General features: G+C 46.2%; 1 protein-coding gene across 4 annotated transcripts in view; it reads right to left on the bottom strand.

The window, feature by feature from the left end:
• Positions 1–13,127, bottom strand: part of ZEB2 (zinc finger E-box binding homeobox 2) — a 132,013-nt gene extending 118,886 nt beyond the window's left edge. Inside the window, exons 1-2 of one of the 4 annotated variants that reach the window (XM_029224710.1) lie at positions 12,757–13,127; positions 10,032–10,173 (exon numbers count right to left, since the gene is read on the bottom strand). In XM_029224710.1, coding sequence (XP_029080543.1) covers positions 10,032–10,104 — 73 coding nt within the window. In that variant the 5' untranslated portion in view covers positions 10,105–10,173; positions 12,757–13,127. Of the gene's footprint in view, positions 1–10,031; positions 10,174–10,442; positions 10,517–11,092; positions 11,180–12,756 lie in introns of those variants that run through there. The other 3 variants (XM_029224713.1, XM_029224711.1, XM_029224714.1) reach the window with 3 other exon arrangements.
• Between the last annotated feature and the right edge of the window lie 2,520 nt (positions 13,128–15,647).

The following is a 15,647-nucleotide window of genomic DNA, read 5'->3' as shown; positions in this document are numbered from 1 at the left end:
ATGGATTATAAGGAAAATTATCTGGAGTTTTAATTTTATAGTAATGTTCAAAAAAATAAAAAAGAATGAAAAGCACCTTAAATATGTACGCCAACATTTGTGTACTGTCTTTTAATTCTAACAACTACTTCAAATCTCATCCTCTCGACTTGGCTCAGTAATAGAACTAAATTTGTTTGAAAAAAATCAGGAATCACTATGATGATTACATTCCTCAATTGAAAAAAGAAAGCAAAGTTCAATCAGATCTTTCTCAAATGTTTGCCCCCCTCCCATGCTTTTATGTGCTGCTTGCTCTTCCAAAGTCTGGTTTTCAGAAGCCCCAAATAACTTCTAACACAGACTGCAGCCTCCATGGTAATGTACATGGCTTTATTAGCTCTCATACTTTCTTGGGTCACAAACACACAATATCTGATGAGACGTTGATCATCTTCCTTCTCATTTCTCTTTTCAGCCTCTCTAACTTTCCTGTCAGGAGCCTGAAAAAATATGCGCAGTTACCATTGCGGAGGGGAGACAAAGTTTAACTTCTGGGTTGGCAATCGGAGAATAATTCATGAGCAGATTTCTAGCAAATGATATGATTTGCTAAATTTTGGTCTTTGATTTATATTTATGTACTCCTGCTACTGCTAAGGTTTTGCCAACCTCAATTAGATCATGAATGAGATCATTTTAATTCAGCCCCCAAACTGTGACCTGACCATGGTCTGAAAGTGTTCAAAAAGTAATTTTAAGCCTCCCTTTGATTTGAAAAGGAATACTGCATGCTTGGTCATTCATACAAAAAACATAAAACTTAATTATTGAATGATTTGGCAAAAGACCTTCCTGCCAAACAACAGTCAATGCCAGCTACTGTGATGCTGGTGATGCCCGGCCCCCAAGCGCACAGCCCCCTGTATACAGCACTTGTTCATTGTGTCTCAGGGCAAGATGCTTTCCAATAGGATTCACGGATCTGGGAGACTGGGTGCAATGTGAAGGGTGTACCATATTTATAACTCCAGTTAAAAAATGCTGTCTCACCTAGAAGGGAAGTAGATCTGTGCTGTCAAATCACCAGGAGGCTGTGACAAAGGGAGCTTGCAGCCTGACACACGGTGTAACAACATAGCAAACACCTTTAATTCTGTCATGTCTCATACCCTTTACTTTCTCACACATTCGTGGCTGCTCGAACATTGACACCTCCACTCTTTTTCGAAACTAAATAAGGCAATCTTATTTAAGCCCAAATGCAACACCTGAAAAGTTATTCTTATGCCCAGCAAAAAATAACCATTAACTCCTTCCTCTTGGAAATGTCTCTCTGCTTGCTCTGAAAAGTCTCAAGTTGGTAACAGCCTTCCTGAGGCCCTGAATCTTGAGGTTCACATGACCTCCCAAGCTCCTAAAGATAGGCAACACTTCCCCTTGAAAAGATGCGAGGGTTGCGATAATGTCACTGTCTGAGCTGGTCTCTTACACCTTTTCCAGCTGAAACCCCTTTCTTCATCACAAACTTCTGGTGTCTTTTATAGTAAGGAGAGAGGCCCCAGCTGCTTCATTCCCTCTAGCTACTGTAGTCTAATATCTTAAAAGCTGGAAATGAAAATAACTTTTCTAAAGTATTTCCTGGAATTTTTAATGTGTTGCCTTGATTCCTTTCTTTTTTTCTTTTCCCTTGCCAATTATAAACCACCATTTGGAGGGCTTATGAGCAATGTAAGTCCACCTCATCTAATTAAACCACATTGTCTTAAAAGCTTGAACAGTTTTCATGTCTACAAGACTTGTCTGAATAACAAACTGCTAGAGCCAGAATTCTGAGTGTCTTTAGAAAGCCAGGATTTTATCTGCTGAGCGCAAAAGGCCAGGCACTCAAAGAGTTAAAGAGTGTTCCTGCATTGCTGGGTAGGTTCATATCACAGCTGCCTGGTAAAGCATTATCCCGGTACCTCACTTAACAAAAGCCTCCTTTTGCAAACAGACTCCCACTTTTCCCCCGAGTGTCCAAAGGTGTTTACTGAAGTAAATCTGCCTAAATCCTTCATTGCTTGGGTCATGGGGGTGGATAGGAGGGGTGGAAGGTGTAGGGATAATCTCTTTTTGTAAATTCTGTAAATCTTCTGGGAAAAAGAAAAAAGAAAAACAGGAATCTGTGTCACATGCTCGTGTACAACTTCTAATATCTCTGCTAGTTTTGCTCTTATAAGTGAAATCTGTCACAATGACTATCGCAAAAGCCCCCCCCCTTTCCAATTATTCACCCTGCTGTTTGAAGCGACCGCACTTCCAAAGTTGCGTGTGTGTGCGTGTGCGCCCACATTATATGCTTAATCTAATTGTTGAAGAAAAAACTGTTGGTATCTTAAAAGTGGTTTCAGAAAGGAAAAAAAAAAAAGACAAGACAGTTTAGGAGCAAGATAATGTAGCTGAAAAGTTGTCACGAGAGGTTTCTGCTCTTGCTGTGGTCTCATTCAAATACCATTAACTGCATGTTATTTTTGCATGTTGAAAATGGAGGCAAATAACAGAGTAAAACCTGACAGGTTCGCCTGCAAGGGTTTAAACAGTTCCCAGTAAGAAGGAGCCCTTTAGGCATAAACTTTCTCTCTCAAGAGAATGTGAATACCACCAACCCCTCCCTACAAATCTTGAAGCATCCAGTTTGAGATACAAAAAGGCTGTCATCTCACAAATGTTAAACATACTAAAAAAATCTGAAAAAAAAGTATGAAGAAGGTGTGAAAAACGTGGCACTTTACAGCCCTCAAAGCTTTTTAAAATAGACCAACTTTTCCCCCTAAAATTCTTTTCAGAGAATTTTTTTTTTCCTTTTTGGCTCATTTGAGAGTTTCTTTCTTGGCTTTTTTCCCCTTTCATTTGAAAATATGAATTATCATAAAAAGTCAGGGGGAAAAATGGGAAAGTCTTTTCCAGTTTTCCTGAAGATGTATCAGTGCGTTCAGGCTGGGTGTAAGCAACTTCTCCCTTTTTCTCTGGGCCAGACACCCATCATTGAAAGCAGACCAGGGCCTCTGGAGACTCTCCCCCTTCTCCCCTCCTGAGCTCTCCAGCTCCCCTCCACCCCCAGGGCCCACGCCTCCCTGGCCTGGAGGTAAACAATAAGAGACAAATACTAGGCAGCACTCCAGAGTGGGAAGTCCACACACCTGACCCAAGTCTAACAGGCTTCTGGGGGAGAATCTGATCCTTCTCTGACACTTTTTACCTCAAGTGTTGAGCGGCTGGCCATGAATAGTACAGACATGCCATCTTGTAACACTATATGCCTGTCAGGAGGGACAGGGCCTGGTTAAGCATCAACTATATAAGGCTGGTAACTAGGGAAAGCCCAACAAACAGCCACAAACACCTCACTTATTTTACTCAGCTACTACCCTCTCTTTCTCTCTCTCTCTCTCTCTCTCTCTCTCTCTCTCTCTCTTTCTTTTCATCTTGGCTTTCTGTGGCAGAATGCAAATGGAGCCTGCCGGCGGTGAAAGGGCTGAATTGTGATTAAGAAGAAGAAGAGCTCCTTTCTTTGTTCTCCCCTCAGGGGATGTTTACTGGGAGAGACACAGCGGATCAGATATGAAAGGCATTCAGGTCAGCATTGATGTGAGCGAAAGTGAAATCATACCTAAGGCATTCAAAAGACCGCCGTGTCAGGGGTTCAGCTAACGGTGCAGCTACTGTGTGTGTCTTCCCGGAGAGGCAAAAATCCTTTCACAGACTGGCGATTTTTTTTTTCCTCCCCAATTTCCTTCAGAATTATAAAAGTCCTCCACCACCCCCCACCCGTGTTTACCTCCCACCAGATGCCACAAGAGTTAGTATTTTCTCTCCTTATGGACCACACGCGAAATCAGACCAACTTCTAATAGCTGTATTACCTAAATGAACCAGCCAGGCACCATCTGAACTGTGAAATCTTTTTTTTTTTTTTAAGCAGGTGTATTCCTGTGGCCACATACATGCATAATATGTAGGGGAGAACTGCGTGAAGAGAAAAGCCAAAACACACACGCGTGGATGGTTTTTCCTCTCACCTCCCTCAGAGGAAACGTAAGACACACACACACACACACACATACACACACACACTATAAAGACAGTACAGAACACCTTAAAACGAAATTCTTTATTTACTTTGTAACTAGGAGTTACACTTTTCCTGAGAGCTCTCACTCTGACACGACTGTCACCCAAGATGAAAGTATTCGGCACACGCAGCTCTTAAGGCAAAGACTTCCACAGAGTCTACTGATGATCCGTGCTTTGCCTTTTCAAAAAAGGCTTGACGAAGAAATACTTGGATCTTACTTTTTAAAAGTTTACACTCCCCACAGCGCAAATAGTCATTCAATAGATTTTTTCCAACTGGGAAGCTGATGTTGTTGGCATACACAGAGCTATGTAAATGTATACAAATTCACAAATCACAGCAAACATACAAGTAAGGAAGAGGTGCCTAGATGTTTCAAGGCTCAAAAATGAAAAGGAAAATCACATTTCATCTTCTGATTGCTAAAGAAAGAAAAGAAATAGGGAGGGGGAATGGGGCTATATTTATTGGTTTTAAATCATCCTTCCCTCTGCTCTGAATTATTTTTCTCAACCTTCACATCTTACCTAAAAAGCATATTTGGGCTTATGTTAACATCTGCTTTTGTGGTGACATTTAATTCTGTATATTTTCAACTAGTGTTTCTGCATCACAGATTTTCCCCCCTTTATCTCTTTGCTCTAAAAAGACAACCAAAGAGCAATCAAAAAGGTGTCTGACTTGGCCATTCAGACAATTGCCCCCTTGTGGGAATGCGGGAATGAATGGTACAGTGGACACCCCAGCACCATTGACGTTATAAACATGTAAATGAAACACATTAGGGCAGACAATCAATTGTCTGTGAGCATTGCAAACCTGCACTCCCTCTCTCTGTGACAGGCACAAAATAGTGTCTACCTTGGGAAGCCACAGTGCTGGAGAGGAAAAGGACAAAGAGTTCTCTTTCACACGGAAGAAAATGCACCTTTAAAAGCCTTGTAAGAATGCAGATGACAAAAACTGTTGTAAGGAAGAGAATCTCCCACATCTTGGAATAAACGCGGCACTGCTTAGAGAGCTAGCAACACCCTCCTTTCCCACCTTCAGGGTAGACACACATTTTTCCCAGGAAAGATTCTTAATACGGCATTAGGGTCTTTGACAACCTCTTGGAATTTTCTTTACTTTGAGTAAATTAAGCAAGCAAGAGAGGAAGCACCTGAAACATATGACATAGCAGTTTACTGGGGAACATTAACCTTGGCTTTATTCGTATTTGGAAATAAATGCTTGAAGACGTGAATTTATCTTAATGTGGCAACAGAGAAATAATGTAAAGTTTAAAATCCTTAGCCCACCCTTACCCCGGGTGGAGAATCACGCTTTGGATGCCAGCAGCCTGCTGGCTCTGTTACGAAGGAAGGCATGTTTCTACCCCAATTGCCTGAATTTTTACAAACCAAAATAAAACAAATAGATCAGTCTAGATACATAACCCCCAGCCTAGTGTGTGTGCAGCATGACAAAACTTGCAGAAGCTCTTCACAGAGAGAAAAGGATGGAGACCGATATCTTTGGAGCGCCCTCAGAGCTGGTACCTGCCACATAAACTGCCTCTGAGTGCTTTGAGAGTCAGCAAAACAGCCTCCTTATAACCTCATCAACTTTATAAGAAAGCTACTTGCAAAAGATTTCCACACTCGCAAGGATCACCAAGTCTGACCCGACTGCAATCCGAAGGAAACTTCCCTGCCTCAGAGTGTACTGAGGGGCTCTGACTCACGGCCGCCCCATGCCAACTTCACCTCTCAGAAAGGAGAGACAAGAGCCACATCCTGAAGAAGGGGCTGCTTGCATTTCTTTTCCTTTTCCTTTAAGCATCTCTGAAAAGGGAACAACTTTTCAGTCCTCCACTGCCTCTAAGCATCACCACCAGCGCAGGAAGTGGTTAAGGGAGTGAGGGCTTATCTTAAACAGGGATAATCATTTCTGCTCATCTGATTGTTTCTCCTCTAGGATCTAAAGCCCTGAAAACATCCAACTTTATCCCTTTTCTTTCCCACTGAAAATCAGAGACCAAAGGCGTTGGTAAAAACCTCCCCCACTCTACCATACAATGCCTAACCCTTTAGCTGAAACTTTGAAGAAAAATCAAATTTAACTTTTCTTTCTTTCTGCCATTTCCTCTTCCCCACCACTCCTAATTCAGACAACTTCATTCCCTTTTCTGAAACAAGCGGTTTCCGGGTTTGATTTTTGTGAAAACGTGCAATGTGTCTGTGTGATTTTTTTTCAGAGGCTGATGCTGGGAGGTGATGGGCTGGGGAGGAAGGCCCATCTTCCCAGGCTCCACAGGAGGCAGGAGGGTAGCCGGAGCATCCCCAGGAGCCCAAGCCTGAATCAGGGGCTAAAGCAGCAAACTTTGCAAGTTACAACCGGGCCGCCCCAGTGGCAGGCAGCCGCCGGGCATCTCCCGCTCCTAAGTACTCATTTCTGCCTCGAAGGCTGTGTGGAGATAGTGGGGTATAATCAGGGGAGTGAAAAGGGGGGCTGGGTTTTCCCCCTCCTCTCCAGCTTCAGTGAAAGTATTACAAAGTGAGTCAGGCGACTGAAGATCATCTGACTGAACTTTCTTGAAACCGACACACATTCTTGTCTTCGGGCAACTTGCTTTTTGCCTCCTTCCCCCTCACCCCTCTCCCCCTTCCCTCCTGCACATCTTATTTTCTGGGAAGAGATTTCATCCTTTCCATGTGGGGGAAAGGAGACTGTCCGCTATGGATTAACTTGGTGCTGGCACTGTCTTTGCCAGGCATCTTGCTAGCCTGAGAATCTCGAAGGCTGGATTTCAGATTCTTGTTTCTCTCTTTGTATATTTGTTTTCCTTGAACTGCTTCCTTCTCCTTTGCTTTTTAATAATCGCATACAGCATCGTCTTCTAACCCACGTTCTTGACCAGCCTTTCAAACACACACATGCTTTACACGTTTCATCTCCTTGTCGCCTTAGTCTATATATACACTGTTGACTTCATTAAAATTATATAAAGTGCCATTCTAGTTTCCTGGATGACCATCTCTCTCTCTCTTTTTCCCCCACGCAGCTTCTACTTCTACGATTAGTAGTACCATTATTCCTTTCCAGGAATTTCTATATGATTTTGAGAAGCATCATCATATTTAGTGTTATCAGCAAAGACACAAGCTCAAGACTGACATCTTTTCCATGAATCCAGGAAAGGAGAAAAATCCACTCAGTTCAGATAAATCCTAGCAATTCCCAAAGGGAAAGGCATTGGATACGTGCTTGATGAGAAAGAAAATGAAAAAAGAGGGGAAAAAACTCTTCTACCTGCTTCTCAAAACCAGGACATTGCTCAGTCAGATTAATCCCAAAGCAAAACACTGACAAGTAACCAATACACAGCATGTTTTCCCACAGACTATTGGGAAATAATTATTGCTGTTAAATGTGCAGGGTCTGGGCTAAATGCCTTTAAAATGTGCAATTCAACTTTCCACTTCGGAGTGTTGAGGCTTCTCCCAAGTTAGTGGCTGGGCGGAGGGGAAATGGTGTCCATTTCTGAGCACCAAGCAGTGTCCATGGCTGAGCACCTCCCTGGCACTCTGTTCCACCTGCGAAGCCCCCAGCAGGCTTCCCCCTCTGCCAGCCCCCGCCCCAGGGCTCCCAGGAAGCCTGGAGCATTCTGTTTTTCCAGACCTGGGCTCTGGCCCGACTTCACTGCAGAGGCCAGGCTGGTCAACAGTGGCAAAATCCCGAAGGGGGTTGGAGGAGCCAGACAAGAAGAAACAAACATTCTAAATAGTCTCTCCTGCAAAAGAACACTTCTGGGAACCTTGCTTTAAATCTTATTTTCCTTTCTCTCAAAAAATGACTGTTTAACATAAGAAAAAGAAAGAAGCCTCCTTGACACGAAGCTTTTGTTATCCAGTTGATCAGCAATGTGCTTTAGATACTTGTAAGGGGGGAAAAAGCCCCACAATAGACATTGATTTTAGAAAATCAATAACCAACATTTAATAAAAGGAACAGAGGAAGCACAAGAGAGAGGGGGGCACTAGGTGTAATTTTAGTGTCTACTAAATTACCCGGAGATGGGGAAGGGGAGGTCTCCAGTGTAAGGACCACCTTAAATAATGCCAGACACTAGAGTGAAGAAAAAATTAAATTAAGAGAGGGAGGGAGAGAGAGAGGGGGAGAGAGAGAGAGAGAGAGAGAGAGAGAGAGAGAGAGAAAGAGAGAGAGGGAGAAAGAGACTTAAAAAGAGGCAGCCTGAACTGGATCTTGGGGAAGCAGCTCGGAATATATTATTGTACTTGTTTTTTTGTAATACTAAGCCAAGCAAATAGATCAAAGGCAGCACAAAGGGAAAAGGCAGGATAACATAACGAACAGTTTCTGACTAAAATTCCTCTATCACTCCCCCATATGGCTCGACACCTCTACCACAACAAGCAAAAGACACACACGCGCACACGTACACGCGCGCGCGCACACACACACACACACACGAAACCTAGAGAGAGACAGAGAGAAGCATCATTTGTCTCTAATCAAAATTCCCTCGTCTTTGTGTTTTCTCCTTCCAGCGTCCCTCACTGCGCCCCCAGCAGCCCCCTCCCGGGCCGTGCAGCTCAGGGGCAGGCCGGGGGCGCACAGAATTGTCTTCCCTAGAAGAAAGTTGCTCCAAGGGGGCCCCGGTGGTCCCCGCGAGGCGCGGGCTGGGCTTGCGGGAGGCCGGAGGCCGGGCCGGCGTCGCGTCCCCGCGTCCAGTTCGGGAGCGTCAACGCGGCCCCGCGCCGGGTGATCAGGCTGAGAACGAGGGGAGCGAGAAGTTTCCTTTCCCAGTCTGAGCTGGCGCTAGTTCTCTTGTTTGTTTTGGGGGGTTGGTTTTTTTTTTTTTTTTAAACTCAGTATCCTCCGTCAGCTATCCCCGGCACCCTCTCCGGTCCCCAGCTCTCTCCCCTCCCCCAGGCGCCTTCTGCGCTCTTGCCAATCACTTTTCTCTTTTATTCCCACGATTTTGTTTGGGGGTAATACCTAGGGGGTCTCTCTCTCTCTGTGTCTGTCTCCCTCTCTCACTTTCTTCCTTCTCTGACTCTTTATAAGGTGGACCTACTAAGCTGTCACGCCTTTGATCTCCCATCTCTGCTCTGCGTGTCCCCCTCGCACCCGCACCTCCTTCCTCCTTCTTGACTCAGCCTGGATAACGGACTCCTGACCATGTCGAAACTGCCCAGAAAAGTCTCCCTGCGCTCTGCGACTCCGCCAGCCCCCGGCGCGGGGCCAGCACCCGCTGGAGAGGAACCACCCGCCCCTGAGCCCGCGTGGACCTCGCCGGACCCAGCGCGGGGCCGGCCGAGTCCCTCCCACCCCGGGGTCCCGGCGCGACCGGCCGGGCCCCGCTGCCCGCGGACCGTTACTTGGCGTACCGAGAGGCGGCCGGGCGACTCCGGCAAAGAAACTTTAAGCCTTGCCGGAGGCACAGCCCCGGGCCCCCTCTCCCGCTCTCACAGTCCCTCTGCCACCCCCGCCCCGCCCCCGCCCCGGGGATCCCACGCGACCCGTCGCCCGGGCCCCCGCCCTGCCCTCGCCGGACGCTCACGCAACCCGGCCGGAGAGCCGGCGGGCCGGGCGCTGGTGGAGCTGGAGGCGGAGGCGGAGGGAGGGCGGGCGGGGGCGCAGAGGGCGGCGAGGGTGGGGGCGCTGGGCCCCTGCCGGACCCCAGCGCTCGCAGCCCCCCGGCGCCCGACGCTCACTTTGCCCGGCACTTCCCCAACTCCCCCCCCCACCCCCCGTCCAGTCGCCGCGCGCGCCGGGCTCCGGCGCCGGCCGCGGAGAGAGGCTCGCCCGCGAGCCCTGGGCGCCCGCCGCCGCCGCCGCCTCGGTTGCTTTTCCCTTTCCCCCTCCTTCTCCCCGGGTCTGGAGCCGCGGAGCGGCCCGGAAAAGTTTGGTTCGGGCCGCTTCTTACCGTTTTTCCTCCTGGGATTGGCTTGTTTGCGCCTCTTGCACCGGGGGCCATCCGCCATGATCGGCTGCTTCATTGATAAGAGCGGATCAGATGGCAGTTCGCATGGACTCGGCGCCCTGCTTCGGCAGCACGCAGGCTCGATCTAGCAACCAAACACAGCGACAATGTGGGCATCGCCTGCGCCCATTGAGACGCGCGCGGGCCGCCCAGGGGAGCCGGGCCAGGGCCCCGGCGAGCACCCATCCGCGGCCCCCCAACGCCAAAGCGAAACTCCGGCGGCCCCCCTCCCCGCCTCCCACCCCCAGCCTTGGCCCCGAGGCGCTTTGTGTTTGTTACTGTTTGGTGTGTTGCACCCGCGAGGGGATCAGAGAGACAAGAATTACATCTTCAAAATGAGTCATAACTCCTGACCGTATGAGGGAATGCACACGGCGGTACAGTAAGGCTGCTTGGCTCAGGGCTAGGCGGACCTTTTCCTCCGAAAAGTCCTCAGCCCGGCTCGGGAACTTGGGGTGAGGCGAGGCTCTCTGTAGCTCTCATCTTGTCTCCCCCCCCGACTCACCCCCCCTCCCCATTCCCCCGAGGAAGCAAACAAACAAACAAACAAACAACGCGAAACAACTCCCGGATGAAGCACACTCGGTCAAATTGATAATAGTAATTATAGGAAGCCCACTCGCCCCGCGTCTCCTCCCCTCCCCTGTCGGAGTTGATCGAGGCACTGTCTCTTCCTCCCCCTCACACCCCCGCCCCCAAATTAGGATTTCCCGTTTCACGCCGCAATAAGAAATATAATTATAAGCCTCTTCGGACACTGTCCCTCCCCCCCGCCCCCCCCCCCCCCCGCCGCCGCCGCCGCCACCTTCGCCGCTTTGACAATATTTACTTATTTCCCCCCACCTCACTCACACCCATGCTCCCCCGCCCTAGTTCCCTTAAAGAGTTCCAGGAGAAAATTTTCTCCCCTCAAGAAAGGAAAGAGAAAGTCCAACCGCTATACGGCAATACTTTTAAGCTCGACTAAATGATCGTATCCTTTTCTGGCTTCGAAACTTTTGTACCTAAAAATCGAGAGAGGCGCTGCATTTTTTCAGCTGAAACTGTCAAAACTTGGAGAAGGGGAACCTCGGAGGCAGGCAGGAGAGGAGGAGAATCCTGCAACTCGGTGGAGGTTGGGAAGATGCTGTGCCTCGAGGATTAGTTTAAACAGGGGGCTATAAAAGATGTAACAGATGCAAACTGTAACACAAGGGCCATTAACCCCTTCTCTGCCGAACACACTCAGTCCCCACGCCCCGCACCTATTGTCTCCTGTGCTAGAAGCTTTGCGGAAAACCTGGAAAGTGAGTATCAGTTTCCACACATTTGCTGAGAGGGGTGGGGCTGGGGGGCGGCAGAGAGAAGGGGAAGTGGATGATTTAGAAAGCACCTTGAATTTAACCTAGGCATAGTGGGAGACTTTTAATTTAAGTTTGACACATTTTGTTATTTCTTGGCTCTCCTATGGATTTGAAATTGTTGGGGAAAATCCTGAAATAAAGCAGTGGTCACACAAGTGTCTGGGAGGAAGCAGCTGGCCTGTCTGTATTCATGCTGAGACTTACACACGATTGCATATAAATACATGTTTAATAAAGTAAGCTGCTAGTTTTATGAGCATGTGTGTGTGTGAGGGACAGACAGGGCATTTGTGCTGTAAACTTTAGCTTTGCCTGTTATTTCTAACTCTGGAGTTAGTAATCTTGCCTTCATCATTATAGGGGGAGCATGTAAAATATATAAGAAGGTGGGAGATAAACACATTCATGTTAGCCGGGCTCACCACTGCTCCTGGGAACTCCTGCTCTCTTTCTCGACTTTTCAGTGCCAAAGTGTGGAAAGGGATATTTTCGTGTGTCTATGTCTCCTGTGAAATCCATGTCTATATCATTAATACTTTGCCATTTGAAATACAATTTCAAAAGTTATCCTTCATTTACAACCCTAATATCCTGACGGCAGTTTTCTTCCCAGCTGTAGTGACTCCCCCCCCTCCCCACTTTGGTAAACGACTCAAGTTCCATGAGGACTTTCACTTCTTTATTTATCATCACAGAAGTGAGGTGTTACTTCACATACATACACACACAAAGAATGAAATAAAGAAATGAAACTCGCTAAGCAGACAAAAACAGGCAACTTTCTACTTAGAAAACAGCCTTCTTCAGTGGGAAAGGTTGGACTGCCATATCTAAGAGAAAGACTTGCTCCCGAATTTGGTAGGTTTGTATCCATCAAGTTTTGTAATTATTAACAGGTATTTGCCAAGTTCTAATTGCTGAATACAATGAATTGGAATTAGACGTGAAAATAGAGCAGAATCTCTCCCCTTGAAGAGTTTTTATTCCAACCACATAGTTCTCGATAAAACTTTTCTCAGGCTGGGTAGTAAAAGGCACCTTTGGTTACCTGAATGGGCAGGTACAGGGCAAATTATTTGGGGGAGGAAAAAAGGAGAGAAAAGGAAGGAGAGAGAGAGATGGAGTGCAAGAGAAATCGAAGAAGTCACTCTTGGGAAAAGCTTGCCATAAAGGAGCTAAACCCACCTGAAATTCCTACCCACAGACACTCCTCCTCACTTCAGACTCACATCCCCACTTAAAAGGAGAAAATCGTAAAAGGAGGGTGGGGGATGACCATGCCGAAAAGGAATAAAAAGAGAGAAAAGGGGGAAAAAAAAACCTACCTGCGAAGTCTTGTTTGTAGTTTTGGCCAGAAATGGTGAGAAGAAAAAGCATGAAGAAGCCGCGAAGTGTGGGGGAGAAAAAGGTGGAAGCGAAGAAACAGCTCCCGGAGCAAACTGTACAAAACCTCGCCAAGAGTGTCGGGAGGCAGGACCGTTATTCCTGCGGAGCAGGTTAGAACTGATCTCTTTCGGCCACTCCAGGAAACACAAACCTGGGGACGGACTGACGTGTTACGCCTCTTCTAATGACATTTTTTTCTTTTTCTTTTCTGTAGGAGAGAGAGAGACCCTGAAACACGCGCCACCTATCTTTGTGGGGAGGGATAATTGAAGCGCCCTGAGCGTGAGCATCATGTGAAAACGTGATCGCCAAGTTTCTCTCTGGGAAAGGATCTGGGATAGATTATACCTTGAAGTCTCCGCAAACGCTTTAGTGGAAGAAATGAAATTCCACCTCCCTCCCTTCCTCTCTCCCTCCCTCTCGCCTCCCTCCCTCCCCTCTCCACGCCCCCCCCCCCCCCCCCCCGTCAAGCCTTTGGCATCATTATCCTCATCACTAAATCCTACAGAGTACAGGGCGGAAAACGGTGCACACCATTCACAGAACTGGAGAACTCTAAGGGGCGAAAGTTAAAGGGAAAGATCCCGGTTCCTCAATCCAGATCGCCTCTTCTTATACAAATGTCTCTAATGACCAGATTTGAGATGCACATTAAATTGTGTGGATTTCTCAGCACGGCTTCTGGAACTAAATTTTTTGCCCTTTCTCTTAATTTTTTTTTCTTTTAAGATGCCAGAGCCAGAAAAAAAAAAAAAAAGCTTCATGTGAACTGCATTTTAGGGCGTGTGTGTTGCGGTGTGTGTGTGTGATGAATTTCTGGATTGGATCCCAATACTAAAAAGTGGTTTGGCATTTTTTAAAAGGGTCTCTTAAGTAAATTAACATAGAGCGCTGAGTTGCTGAGTTGACCGATCTCTGAATCTCTCCACATCTCACGGAGACCTCACTACAAAGTGAGGGAGTGGGTGTAGGGAGACAGGAGGAAAAGGAGAAAGGCCATAGAGGAACTTAGCAGCGAAGGAAGATCACCATATTAAACGGCATGGGGTCTAAGTTTTGGAGTATATATTTTTTGATATTGCAATTAAAGTAAAATTAAAAAGAAAAGACTCCACCTTTGCTCTGAAGGGATTGGTTATGTAAATATGGAAGGGATTTCCTGGAGAATACAGCTTTCTACTGTATGGTTAATTAAATAATCACTCAAAAGCTTCCAACGTGACGCTTCTGTCGTAATCCAATCAGGTTACATAGGTCCTAAACAAGAAAGATATTTTCCACATCTGGAAGTCAGCAATTTAGCAAGTACTGCACATTATTAACCAATTCAGAGCCCACTTCCCAGGGGAATTTTTTTTGAAGTTTAAGTGTTCTTAACCAATGCTCTGCTGTTTTGTTAATCAAAAAGCTGGTTTACACTGCACATAATTGGAACTAATATAGAAGTAAATAAAGACAGCCAAATTTGAGGATGCTGAGCACAGACATTTATCGGAAAAGGAAGAAATCTCTTAGCCTCCAATGGTTCAGGCTCAATTTCTTAGAGAACTGTGAGGCTTTTTCTTTCTTTTTTTTTCTTTAAGAGTGAAAGTACTTGAGAACCTCAGAGCACAAATAAACTTTTAGTCCCACAGCCTTTGGGCTTCCTTGCAAAGGTAAAGGTGGAGGTGTCAAGAGGACTAAAGAACAGCCTTATGCCATTTTTTTTCTGCTTTAATATTGTTAATATGTTACAGCCCCCTGTTTTCAGTCTGATGAAATCTGAAACAAATAAAACCCTGATCCAACACTAGACTTTTACTTATATGAAGATAAACTGCTTTGAACTGTGCTTTGAATGTGTGCCTATAGCAAGACTTTGAATGCAAGAGTCATTGGCAATTGCACTCAGAGGAGGGAAAAGCCACCCATGGGTTACCACATCCACACTCCCAGAGGCGCACGGCTTTGTGTTTTGTATGTTTATTGGGGGGGGGGGAGCAGTAGCCACCCAGCATGACCACAACCAATTCTTCCTTTAGGATGCAAGGAAGTAAATTTTCACTCTTGGTACAGACTCACCTCTTTCCTACCTTAAGTATTTATTACAGTGAGAATCTCCTCCCCCACCCCATTCAGATAAATTACCTATGGAGGAGCATTCAAGACCATCAGTCTAAAATTTAATAATAAAAAAAGAAAATTAAAGATTTCCACCATGGGTCAGGCACATTCTCAGTTTTATGCTTTACATTGCTTTAATATTTCTATCTCTATAAATATATGACTTATCAAGTTCCTTCTCTGAGATTTACTTCTATTATTAATATCCTTTTTTTCCCCTCTTCCCTCTTTTCCCCACTTTTTTATTTTAAAAAAATTCGAGTCCAGCTTTCTCTAGAAGTTTGCTTTTCAGCGTTTCCTCTCCCATTTCCAGGACAAAGGTGTCCCTTGCATGGAGTAATTCCAGGCAAGACCCCAGCTCAGGACCCCAGGTAACCACTGGAGCTTACAGTCCAGACACACACTCACTGGCAAAACCTCAGGTCAAAGGATCCAATCAAACGGCTGACAAATCACTTCTCTTTATTATGTATATTATTGTCTGGTTACTTAGTATCTGACTTAAAAAAAAAGAAAAAGAAGTATTTCCATGAAAAACACCTAATCATCTGATTACTCTGGGCTCAGTAATTGTTCAAGTGTCAGGAGACAGCCTCAACACTTAGCACTGGGAGTGCCGACGTGCAAGTATTTGAATTGGGGTAAAAAGCAATCTTTCAGGTTCCCATCAAGGTGGATATTTGGAGGGTGGCACGCGAAGCGTCCCCGCGAGGGGTGAGCGCGCCGG

Source organism: Monodon monoceros, unplaced genomic scaffold, assembly GCF_005190385.1.
Source record: "Monodon monoceros isolate NGI ecotype Baffin Bay Population unplaced genomic scaffold, NGI_Narwhal_1 Super_Scaffold_16, whole genome shotgun sequence".
Taxonomy (NCBI): Eukaryota; Metazoa; Chordata; class Mammalia; order Artiodactyla; family Monodontidae; genus Monodon; species Monodon monoceros.
Note: the sequence above shows the minus strand (reverse complement) of the source record. Positions and strands in the feature narration are given on the sequence as shown.